The following is a 12,500-nucleotide window of genomic DNA, read 5'->3' on the forward strand; positions in this document are numbered from 1 at the left end:
TTGACTGGTGGTGAACAGGTGACATGCAGCCTTAATGACCCTCGTGTAGTCGATAGGCTTCAAACCTAATTAAGCAGGTCATGTCAATTATCGTGAATATAAATGTTGCTTCATACCTTCGTAAATCAATTTCTAACCACTGGGTTGTTTTATTGATTTTTTTTTCTAGTTGATTACCTGTCATCCAACAGAAGACCTGAGGGCCAGAAGACCTGAGGGCCAGAACACCTGTGGGCCAGAACACCTGAGGACAAGAAGACCTGAGGGCCAGAAGACCTGAGGGCCAGAAGACCTGAAGGCCAGAAGACCTGAGGGCCAGAAGACCTGAGGGCCAGAAGACCTGAGGGCCAGAAGACCTGAAGGCCAGAAGACCTGAGGACAAGAAGACCTGAGGGCCAGAAGACCTGAGGGCCAGAAGACCTGAGGGCCAGAAGACCTGAAGGCCAGAAGACCTGAGGACAAGAAGACCTGAGGGCCAGAAGACATGAGGGCCAGAAGACCTGAGAGCCAGAAGACCTGAGGGCCAGAAGACCCGAGGACCAGAAGACCTGAGGGCCAGAAGACCTGAGGGCCAGAAGACCTGAGGGCAAGAAGACCTGAGGGCCAGAAGACCTGAGGGCCAGAACACCTGTGGGCCAGAACACCTGAGGGCCAGAACTCCTGAGGGCCAGAAGACCCGAGGACCAGAAGACCTGAGGGCCAGAAGACCTGAAGGCCAGAAGACCTGAGGGCCAGAGCACCTGAGAGCCAGAAGACCTGAGGGCCAGAAGACCTGAAGGCCAGAAGACCTGAGGGCCAGAGCACCTGAGAGCCAGAAGACCTGAGGGCCAGAGCACCTGAGAGCCAGAAGACCTGAGGGCCAGAAGACCTAAGGGCCAGAAGACCTGAGGGCCAGAAGACCTGAGGGCCAGAGCACCTGAGAGCCAGAAGACCTGAGGGCCAGAAGACCTAAGGGCCAGAAGACCTGAGGGCCAGAAGACCTGAGGGCCAGAAGACCTGAGGGCCAGAAGACCTGAGGGCCAGAAGACCTGAGGGCCAGAGCACCTGAGAGCCAGAAGACCTGAGGGCCAGAAGACCTGAGGGCCAGAAGACCTGAGGGCCAGAAGACCTGAGGGCCAGAGCACCTGAGAGCCAGAAGACCTGAGGGCTAGAGCACCTGAGAGTCAGAAAACCTGAGGTCCAGAACACCTGAGGGCCAGAGCACCTGAGAGTCAGAAGACCTGAGGGCAAGAAGACCTGAGGGTCAGAAGACCTGAGGGCCAGAAGACCTGAGGGCCAGAAGACCTGAGGGCCAGAAGACCTGAGGGCCAGAAGACCTGAGAGTCAGAAGACCTGAGAAATAACTACAAGCGAGTTACTGACCAGTGGAGGTGCCGGGGATCGAACCCGGGGCCTCTTACATGCAAAGCAAGCGCTCTACCACTGAGAGTCAGAAGACCTGAGGACCAGAAGACCTGAGAGCCAGAAGACCTGAGGGCCAGAAGACCTGAGGGCCAGAACACCTGAGGGAAGAATACCTGAGGGCCAGAATATCTTCCATATTTGCCACTAAAGGTAAGTTATTTCTTCTTCTTCTTCTTCTTCTTCTTCTTCTTCTTCTTCTTCTTCTTCTTCTTCTTCTTCTTCTTCTTCTTCTTCTTCTTCTTCTTCTTCTTCTTCTTCTTCTTCTCCTCCTCCTCCTCCTCCTCCTTCTCCTCCTCCTCCTTCTCCTCCTCCTCCTTCTCCTCCTCCTCCTTCTTCTACTTAACAACAGTAACAACTGCAACAATAACAACAGTAAAAGCAACAACAATAACGACAGTAATAACAGCAGTGACACCAACAACATACACAACAATAACAACAAAAACAACTCTGTCGTTGGTGATGTTTTATTTGTCAGGAAACAAGACAAAACCTGTCCCGTACCACGGGTCTTGGTCATATACTGACCCACTGACCGGTCATACTGCCCAAATAACCGTAGTATCTCTCAGTACCATCAACCTTACTTACATCATTGCCAACCTCTACACTTCTGTATCGCAGATAATGGTATAAAATACGAACAAGTCTGCTGCGCAGGCGATATGTTTCGACACTAAAGATACCTAACTGTTGCACATGTGTCTTACTTAGCAACTTCTTAGTTATGTTACGTTCAAAGAGTGTTTATGCTGCCATGGGTGACCCCGTGGACTGGCTGGTAAAGCTCTCGCTGCACACACGCAGGGCCCGGGTTCGATTCCCGGCGGGGTAGAAGCATTACGACGCTTTTCCTTACACCTGTTGTCCTGTTCACCTAGCAGCAAATAGGTACCTGGGTGTTAGTCGACTGGTGTGGGTCGCATCCTGGGGGACAAGATTAAGGACCCCAATGGAAATAAGTTAGACAGTCCTCGATGACGCACTGACTTTCTTGGGTTATCCTGGGTGGCTAACCCTCCGGGGTTAAAAATCCGAACGAAATCTTATCTTATCTTATCCTCCTCTATACTCACTTTACGTTCCTTTCCTTTCTTCTCCGACAGGAAGCGCGTCTGTCTAGCGTTGAGCAGATGGAGGATCGAGCCTCCAGCACGTCTTGCTCTGAGTTTATCAAAACATCCTGGGGGTGAGAGTCAAAAGATTACATAGGCGCATAATAGGCCTAGGGACTGTAACAATACACAAATAACCCGCACGGATAAATGACTAGGTTAGGTTAGGTTAGGCTAGGTTAGGTTAGGTTAGGTTAGGTTAGGTTAGGATAGGTTAGGTTAGGTTAGGTTAGGTTAGGTTAGGTTAGGTTAGGCTAGGTTAGGTTAGGTTAGGCTAGGTTAGGTTAGGTTAGGTTAGGTTAGGTTAGGCTAGGTTAGGTTAGGTTAGGCTAGGTTAGGTTAGGTTAGGTTAGGTTAGGTTAGGCTAGGTTAGGTTAGGTTAGGTTAGGTTAGGTTAGGTTAGGTTAGGTTAGGTTAGGCTAGGTTAGGTTAGGTTAGGCTAGGTTAGGTTAGGTTAGGTTAGGTTAGGTTAGGTTAGGTTAGGTTAGGTTAGGCTAGGTTAGGTTAGGTTAGGTTAGGTTAGGTTAGGCTAGGTTAGGTTAGGTTAGGTTAGGTTAGGCTAGGCTAGGTTAGGTTAGGTTAGGTTAGGTTAGGTTAGGTTAGGTTAGGCTAGGTTAGGTTAGGTTAGGTTAGGTTAGGTTAGGTTAGGTTAGGTTAGGTTAGGTTAGGTTAGGTTAGGTTAGGTTAGGTTAGGTTAGGCTAGGTTAGGTTAGGTTAGGTTAGGTTAGGTTAGGTTAGGTTAGGTTAGGTTAGGTTAGGTTAGGTTAGGTTAGGTTAGGTTAGGTTAGGTTAGGTTAGGTTAGGTTAGGTTAGGTTAGGTTAGGTTAGGTTAGGTTAGGTTAGGTTAGGTTAGGTTAGGTTAGGTTAGGTTAGATTGATCAGGAAACAAAACAAGTGTTTCCTGACGCGGGTCTAAGTCGTATGATGACCCACAGCTGGAGCTTTTTGGTCATATGATAGAGGCCTTCCACTGGCTTACCAGTCCACTCTATTAAAAATTAAAGTTATAATTATTTATTATATTACACATAGCTAATGTCTAGTTAATGGTCCAGATAATGGTCTAGTTAATATCTAGTTAATGGTCCAGTTAATGATCTAGTTAATGGTCCAGTTAATGGTCTAGTTAATGTATAGTTAATGGTTCAGTTAATGGTCTAGTTAATGGTCTAGTTAATGTCGAGTTAAAGGTCCAGTTAATGGTTCAGTTAATGGTCTAGTTAATGATCCAGTTATTAATGATTCAGTTAATGGTCTAGTTAATGGTCTAGTGGTTCAGTTAATGGTCTAGTTAATGGTCCAGTTAATGGTTCAGTTAATGGTCTAGTTAATGGTCTAGTGGTTCAGTTAATGGTCTAGTTAATGGTCCAGTTAATGGTTCAGTTAATGGTCCAGTTAATGGTTCAGTTAATGGTCTAGTTAATGGCCCAGTTAATGATTCAGTTAATGGTCTAGTTAATGGTCCAGTTAATGATTCAGTTAATGGTCTAGTTAATGGTCCAGTTAATGGTTCAGTTAATGGTTCAGTTAATGGTCCAGTTAATGGCCTAGTTAATATATAGTTAATGGTCCAGTTAGTGGTCCAGTTAATGGTCTAGTTAATGGTCTAGTTAATGTCGAGTTAATGGTCCAGTTAATGGTTCAGTTAATGGTCTAGTTAATGGTCCAGTTAATGGCACAGTTAATGGTCTAGTTAATGGTCCAGTTAATGGTTCAGTTAATGGTCCAGTAAATGGTCCAGTTAATAGTCCAGTTAATGGTCCAGTAAATGATCCAGTTAATGGTCCAGTTAATGGTCCAGTAAATGGTCCAGTTAATGGTCCAGTTAATGGTCCAGTAAATGGTCCAGTTAATGGTCCAGTTAATGGTCGAGTAAATGGTCCAGTTAATGGTCCAGTTAATGGTCCAGTTAATGGTCCAGTTAATGGTCCAGTTAATGGTCTAGCTAATAGACAAAAACGTCAGAATAAATTTCACTCTCCTATGAGCGGGTTATTTGTAAATAGGCCTAAGGTCTAGGCAGTAAAGTTTTAAAAGCTCAGAAAGTTACAGCGGTAATGTTGGGATCCTCTCCAAGATACGATACTACGTGCCGCAAACTACCCTTATCACACTATACCATTCACTTATATATCCATACCTCACCTATGCTATTTGTGCTTGGGGATCAACTGCAGCAACACACCTAAAGCCAATAATAACCCAACAAAAAGCTGCAGTAAGAATAATCACTACATCCCATCCCTGGCAACACCCCCCCCCCCCCACTCTTCATAGATCTAAACTTACTCCCAGTTCAGTACATCCACACTTACTACTGTGCAATCTACATCTACAGGACCTTAAACTCCAATATCAACCTTGACCTAAAACGCTTTCTTGACAGTTGTGACAGAACCCACAGGCATAACACCAGACATAAACATCTCTACGACATTCCCCGTGTCCGACTAAACCTTTACAAAAATTCAATGTATGTCAAAGGCCCTAAAATCTGGAACACCCTACCTGAGAACTCTAGAACTGCAGACACATTCATCACCTTCAAAACTACCATCAGAAAACATCTTATCTCCCTGATACACCCCATCAACTAACTACACGAATACCACCTGGTGGTTCACACTTACACTCACTCACCAATTTGACCATAAACAGAAATATTAATCTCAATCTTAAAATAATGAATCCTGTGATACTCCAATACTGAAACTATGTACTGTGCCAAAACAAAAGCATTCACATTGCTAAACTCACAAACTAGTATTTAGTCACTTAGCCATAATACCAACTTACCTCATAATTTGTAATATTTTAAAATAAAGAATTAAACTAAGTCTGCCCGAAATCCCTAGCCATGCTAGGTGTTCTAGTGGTACACTCTGTAATCATTATTTAACTACATGTAAACCACACGACAACCAAATTCTGTAAATTCAATATTGTAATCTTTATAGAGAATAAACTTTGAATTTGAATTTGAATTTGAATTTGAATGAACTTACAAGTTCGTGATCTGGTTACAGTCGTAGTGAGTTCATAATACAGTTTGAATTCAGTCGCAATAAAAAAATTACAATGTAATTTGTAAATAGAGTTTATTTGCAAATAGTTTATTTGTAAACAGTTTATTTGTAGACAGTTTATTTGTAAACAGTTTATCTGTAAACAGAGTTTATTCCTACTTTACCGCCAATGAGGTCTACCAACCAGGAGGGTGTTCCGGGGGGTCAGCGCCCCCGCGGCCCGGTCCAGGACCATGCCTCCTGGTGGATCACATTTCTACAACTTATAATAAGTTACACTGCACAACTTTGTCAGTTTGGTTTAAACGTTCTGTTACGGTAGTTTACATGAAGTCTTGAATCGTACTCTGTTTTTAACAATTTAGTTACAAAGACCAACGACATATAAATCTGGTATATAAATCTCGTCCTAGATGGAATCATCACGCTCTGGTGATTTCTTCCCTTCCCGTCTATTTCGCCGTTCATCACGTCTGTCAGTGACACATTTGTCGACACATTCACTCCCGGATTTCAACTTCAATAAACCTGCTTCTGTGCACCCTCCAATATGTCGTTCCATTTCATATTTCCCACTTTTTATTAACATTCTTGTTCTCTGTGAATTCATTTCCAACTGTTCATTGGGAGACGACCGACTTGTTGAAAATATATATATATATATATATATATATATATATATATATATATATATATATATATATATATATATATATATATATATATATATATATATATATATATATATATATATATATATATATATATATATATATATATATATATATATATATATATATATATATATATATATATATATATATATATATATATATATATATATATATATATTGGTGTTTCTTATTATGAATATCACGTTCCTGTGTTTAAACTATCGACATCGGCTCTTGTTTGTAATCGTTGTTGATGGTGTGTGAAGGTTGTTGACGATGGATCACCTCTCTCTCTCTCTCTCTGCAGGGTTGCGACAGTGATGGTGGGCCGCTACACGAGTCTCCCAGTCGAGGTAGCTTCTACTGTTCCTCGACGCTCCTTGTTCAGGGATTCCTGGGTGCGACACTCGTCTCAGCCGTCATTTCAGGGTGTTTCCTCTGCAATGGAGACTCTGGAGCCCACAGCCCTTGGTCCTCCTAGTGATCAGGGTGCCCAGGAGATTCCTGAACCTTCAGGGTTGACCCAGAGACCTGATACATCCCTCCTGAATAATCAGAATCCATTGGGTTCTTCAGAGCTCAGAGTTTCCACACTGAGACCTGATACAGGTATTCGATCTCCTAGTGATCAAGGTTCCATGGGTTTTTTGGGGCCATTGGGGTCCACATCGGGGCCAACCACAGGTCTCCGTCCAGCGAATGACCAACGACCCCGGGACACGACCCGCCCCGCCTCCGTTATACTCACCACCTACTGTCCCTCCGGCGGCGTCATGCAGGAATTCCAGGGTCTCACTGGTCGGGTGTCCAGGGCTAGAGCCTTCTTCGAATCCACGACTTCGCAGCCTGAAGAGCCGGAGTCGCCCTTACAATCCCCTCAGGAGGACATAAGCGCTACTGCTGTAACCTACCGCTACAAGAACCCACACAGAGCCTCGCCAAGGCCCCGTGGGCATCGCTACCGTAACACCATCAGCACTTTTCCACGGTGGGCTCCGTCTGGGCAGCACCCAGCCATCGACGACGCTGGCCACGCCCAACTCACCTCACCCGATCTTGACGACCAAGGTAACATCAGGAAACCTCAACGCACTAAAGATGACACTGATATAGTCGAAATAAAGCCTGTGATGATCCGCAGGCGTTTCGGAACAATCACCGGGATTATCACCAGCCTCTCCACCCATGACAAGGAACCTTATCCCTCGAAGAAGAACGAAGAAAGCAGTAGCAGTGAAGGTACTAGTGGTGAGGGAGATATAGCGGTTAGTAGCAGTGCTGGTTTTGTGGACGAAGTGGTGGTCAGCAGCATCAGCACGGATAGTGGTGGTGAGGGAGCAGGTGTGGTCACCGCAGGTAGTAGTGGTGGTGAGGGAGCAGGTGTGGTCAGCACAGGTAGTAGTGGTGGTGAGGGAGCAGGTGTAGTGAGCACAGGTAATAGTGGTGGTGAGGGAGCAGGTGTGGTCAACACAGGTAATAGTGGTGGTGAGGGAGCAGGTGTGGGTGAGAGTGTGGGCGCGGGAGTCAGTAAGGGCTGGGACGCCGTGTGGTGCGCACCTTTCTACAGTCCACCTCCTTCGTGCCTGTGTGAGCACGCGACCCTCGTCTCTAAGGGCGTTGTTGCTAGTGAGAGCCAAGACAGTGCCGCAGGGGGCCATGATCAGGGCCCTAGGACCATGGTAGTGCCAGAGGACGGGCAGGTGCAGGCAGCGCCACGCGTGGTAGCTGCCTGCATCAAGTCCTATCACGACATCCCTGAGGAGTTGTTCAACAGTTTAGAGGAGAGTTCCGTGGACCCTATCACTCCTGGACTCGCCTCCACGACGCCCACACACTCACCCGCCCACACCGCCCTCTCCCCGCCCACCAACACCCTCACGCCCGCCCCCTCACCGCCCTCTATCACCAACACCCTGCCGCCCACGCCAGCTCCTCGCAGCGACTGGCGCGCCATGAGAGAGGGCCGTCGGGCCCTCCTGATGGGGGAAGTCAGCGACGCTGACACAGAAGGCAGCGAAGGTGATCTCGGCGGCGTCGCGTCCACAAGCGACTACCACACCAGCGATGGTCGTGGCTCCTCCCTCTCAGGGGCCAGTGACGACCACCACAGAAACAACGACCACCGCCACGACGACCACAAGAACCACAACCACGGTAAGTAACCCAAGTATAAATGGTAGGGACTCCAGTGCTCTGCCTTGAGGCACCCCTCTCGCTACCCTCGCCCGGGAAATGAACCAATGCCTGAAAGATGCACTAGTTCATTACTCGTGCATCTTCCAAGCATTTCCTGAACCTCTGGATTGTGAATGTAACAATAAAATTATATTTTCATATGTAATTCTATAATTCCAGGACCATAAAGGAAATAACTCACATTTTTTTGACTCCATTCGTAAAAAAAAATTACGTACGAAGATAGTAAATTTCGAAATTAAGTTCTAAATCTAAATTAAAACTTAGATTACATTTTATAAAGTGCCGTACCCGTACTGGCCAGTCAGCGCAAGGGACGGTGAAGGTTCGATTCTCCGTCCACTAATCGTGGTCCTTGTCCCTGATCAGTCAGGAAATTCTTGTTTGTTCTAGTTCCTACATTGATTAGTCCTCCCTCCCTCCCTCTCTACTCTCCATCCTTATGGGACACAGGAAGGGGTTAGGGATGGGCTCAATGCTCCATCATTGTGCATGGTTGAGCATGTGGGCCTGCCCTTCCGCCCCGCATTGTGTGATGATTTGCGCATCGAAATACGATCATACGGTGGGTTGCGTGGGTTTGTGGTAATGGGTGTTATATATGACCCACGGCGACACCCATTGCGGTGTTGACTCTGATGGAGATACACAAGGCAATGTCCAGTTGTGGACCAGCCAGGCGCATGTCCAGTGGTGACCTTCCGAGGTGCGTGTCCAGCTGTGAGCCTGTGATGTACAGGATCACTGGGGACCTTGCAATGTACAGGGTCAGTGGTGACCCTGCAGTGTACAACTGTCGCTACGGTGAGTCTGAGGACAATAGGTTACGGGATATGGGTCTGTGTGTGTGTGTGTGTGTGTGTGTGTGTGTGTGTGTGTGTGTGTGTGTGTGTGTGTGTGTGTGTGTGTGTGTGTGTGTGTGTGTGTGTGTGAAAACCATGCAGGATGCTTAATGTAGTTTGTGTATGCAGTTTCTACAAACCAGTAGGCCTTCCGCAGTGGACCTGTCTCGCATGGACCAGTAGGCTTCTGCAGTGTTCCTTCATTCTTATGTTCATATGTAATGTGGGGCAGTGGGCCTCCAGCAGCAACAGCCTGGTTGACTAGGCTAGCACAAGACAAGCCTGGCCCAAGGCCGGGTTCCGAGAGTAGTAAGACTCTCGAAACTAATCAAAGGTATATCAAAGATGTTATACTTAGACCCTTCAAGAGCATTTTGACCCAATATGTGTTATTTGATCTATTATTTGTAAGCGGTTCTAGAGATTATCTTCCCCAGGACTCTGCCTCTGACCAGGTCTTCCAGGGATTATCTTCCCCAGGACTCTGCCTCAGACCAGGTCTTCCAGGGATTATCTTCCCCAGGACTCTGCCTCAGACCAGGTCTTCCAGGGATTATCTTCCCCAGGACTCTGCCTCAGACCAGGTCTTCCAGGGATTATCTTCCCCAGGACTCTGCCTCAGGCCAGGTCTTCCAGGGATTATCTTCCCCAGGACTCTGCCTCAGGCCAGGTCTTCCAGGGATTATCTTCCCCAGGACTCTGCCTCAGGCCAGGTCTTCCAGGGATTATCTTCCCCAGGACTCTGCCTCAGGCCAGGTCTTCCAGGGATTATCTTCCCCAGGACTCTGCCTCAGGCCAGGTCTTCCAGGGATTATCTTCCCCAGGACTCTGCCTCAGACCAGGTCTTCCAGAGATTATCTTCCCCAGGACTCTGCCTCAGACCAGGTCTTCCAGGGATTATCTTCCCCAGGACTCTGCCTCAGACCAGGTCTTCCAGGGATTATCTTCCCCAGGACTCTGCCTCAGGCCAGGTCTTCCAGGGATTATCTTCCCCAGGACTCTGCCTCAGACCAGGTCTTCCAGGGATTATCTTCCCCAGGACTCTGCCTCAAACCAGGTCTTCCAGGGATTATCTTCCCCAGGACTCTGCCTCAGACCAGGTCTTCCAGGGATTATCTTCCCCAGGACTCTGCCTCAGACCAGGTCTTCCAGGGATTATCTTCCCCAGGACTCTGCCTCAGACCAGGTCTTCCAGGGATTATCTTCCCCAGGACTCTGCCTCAGGCCAGGTCTTCCAGGGATTATCTTCCCCAGGACTCTGCCTCAGGCCAGGTCTTCCAGGGATTATCTTCCCCAGGACTCTGCCTCAGACCAGGTCTTCCAGGGATTATCTTCAACAGGACTCTGCCTCAGACCAGGTCTTCCAGGGATTATCTTCCCCAGGACTCTGCCTCAGACCAAGTCTTCCAGGGATTATCTTCCCTAGGACTCTGCCTCAGACTAGGTCTTCCAGGGATTATCTTCCCCAGGACTCTGCCTCAGACCAGGTCTTCCAGGGATTATCTTCCCCAGGACTCTGCCTCAGACCAGGTCTTCCAGGGATTATCTTCTCCAGGACTCTGTCTCAGGCCAGGTCTTCCAGGGATTATCTTCCCCAGGACTCTGCCTCAGACCAGGTCTTCCAGGGATTATCTTCCCCAGGACTCTGCCTCAGACCAGGTCTTCCAGGGATTATCTTCCCCAGGACTCTGCCTCAGACCAGGTCTTCCAGGGATTATCTTCCCCAGGACTCTGCCTCAGACCAGGTCTTCCAGGGATTATCTTCCCCAGGACTCTGCCTCAGGCCAGGTCTTCCAGGGATTATCTTCCCCAGGACTCTGCCTCAGGCCAGGTCTTCCAGGGATTATCTTCTCCAGGACTCTGCCTCAGGCCAGGTCTTCCAGGGATTATCTTCCCCAGGACTCTGCCTCAGACCAGGTCTTCCAGGGATTATCTTCCACAGGACTCTGCCTCAGACCAGGTCTTCCAGGGATTATCTTCCCCAGGACTCTGCCTCAGACCAAGTCTTCCAGGGATTATCTTCCCTAGGACTCTGCCTCAGAATAGGTCTTCCAGGGATTATCTTCCCCAGGACTCTGCCTCAGACCAGGTCTTCCAGGGATTATCTTCCCCAGGACTCTGCCTCAGACCAGGTCTTCCAGGGATTATCTTCCCCAGGACTCTGTCTCAGGCCAGGTCTTCCAGGGATTATCTTCCCCAGGACTCTGCCTCAGACCAGGTCTTCCAGGGATTATCTTCCCCAGGACTCTGATTCAGGCCAGGTCTTCCAGGGATTATCTTCCCCAGGACTCTGCCTCAGACCAGGTCTTCCAGGGATTATCTTCCCCAGGATTCTGCCTCAGACCAGGTCTTCCAGGGATTATCTTCCCCAGGACTCTGCCTCAGACCAGGTCTTCCAGGGATTATCTTCCCCAGGACTCTGCCTCAGGCCAGGTCTTCCAGGGATTATCTTCCCCAGGACTCTGCCTCAGGCCAGGTCTTCCAGGGATTATCTTCCCTAGGACTCTGCCTCAGACCAGGTCTTCCAGGGATTATCTTCCCCAGGACTCTGCCTCAGGCCAGGTTTTCCAGGGATTATCTTCCCCAGGACTCTGCCTCAGATCAGGTCTTCCAGGGATTATCTTCCCCAGGACTCTGCCTCAGACCAGGTCTTCCAGGGATTATCTTCCCCAGGACTCTGCCTCAGCCCAGGTTTTCCAGGGATTATCTTCCTCAGGACTGCCTCAGACCAGGTCTTCCAGGGATTATCTTCCCCAGGACTCTGCCTCATGCCAGGTTTTCCATGGATTATCTTCCCCAGGACTCTGCCTCAGGCCAGGTCTTCCATGGATTATCTTCCCCAGGACTCTGCCTCAGGCCAGGTTTTCCAGGGATTATCTTCCCCAGGACTCTGCCTCAGGCCAGGTCTTCCAGGGATTATCTTCCCCAGGACTCTGCCTCAGACCAGGTCTTCCAGGGATTATCTTCCCCAGGACTCTGCCTCAGGCCAGGTCTTCCAGGTTAGAAAGGAAGTATTTACAGAATTAAGAACTAAGCACATAGGAAAGTGAAAGTGTGTATGTGTACTGAGGAAGATTTATCCGTAACTTTACGTGTTCGTGAGACAGAAAGACGGTACCTATCATTTCACGTGTTCGTGAGATTTACCTGTCATCTCATGTATTCACAGTAAGCTTTAACTGTCATCCAACGTGGTCACGAGACATAAATATTTACCTGTCATCTTACGTATACAGAATGAAA

General features: G+C 48.0%; 1 protein-coding gene across 3 annotated transcripts in view; it reads left to right on the forward strand.

The window, feature by feature from the left end:
* Positions 1 to 1,100: 1,100 nt before the first annotated feature.
* The window catches only part of LOC128698220 (mucin-2-like), a 149,776-nt gene continuing 138,376 nt past the window's right edge, over positions 1,101 to 12,500 (forward strand). Inside the window, exons 1-2 of one of the 3 annotated variants that reach the window (XM_070098551.1) lie at positions 1,101 to 1,554; positions 6,527 to 8,373. In XM_070098551.1, the coding sequence (XP_069954652.1) occupies positions 6,540 to 8,373 (1,834 nt within the window). In that variant the 5' untranslated portion in view covers positions 1,101 to 1,554; positions 6,527 to 6,539. Of the gene's footprint in view, positions 1,555 to 6,429; positions 8,374 to 12,500 lie in introns of those variants that run through there. The other 2 variants (XM_070098553.1, XM_070098552.1) reach the window with 2 other exon arrangements.

This window comes from Cherax quadricarinatus, chromosome 63, assembly GCF_038502225.1.
Source record: "Cherax quadricarinatus isolate ZL_2023a chromosome 63, ASM3850222v1, whole genome shotgun sequence".
Lineage (NCBI taxonomy): Eukaryota > Metazoa > Arthropoda > Malacostraca > Decapoda > Parastacidae > Cherax > Cherax quadricarinatus.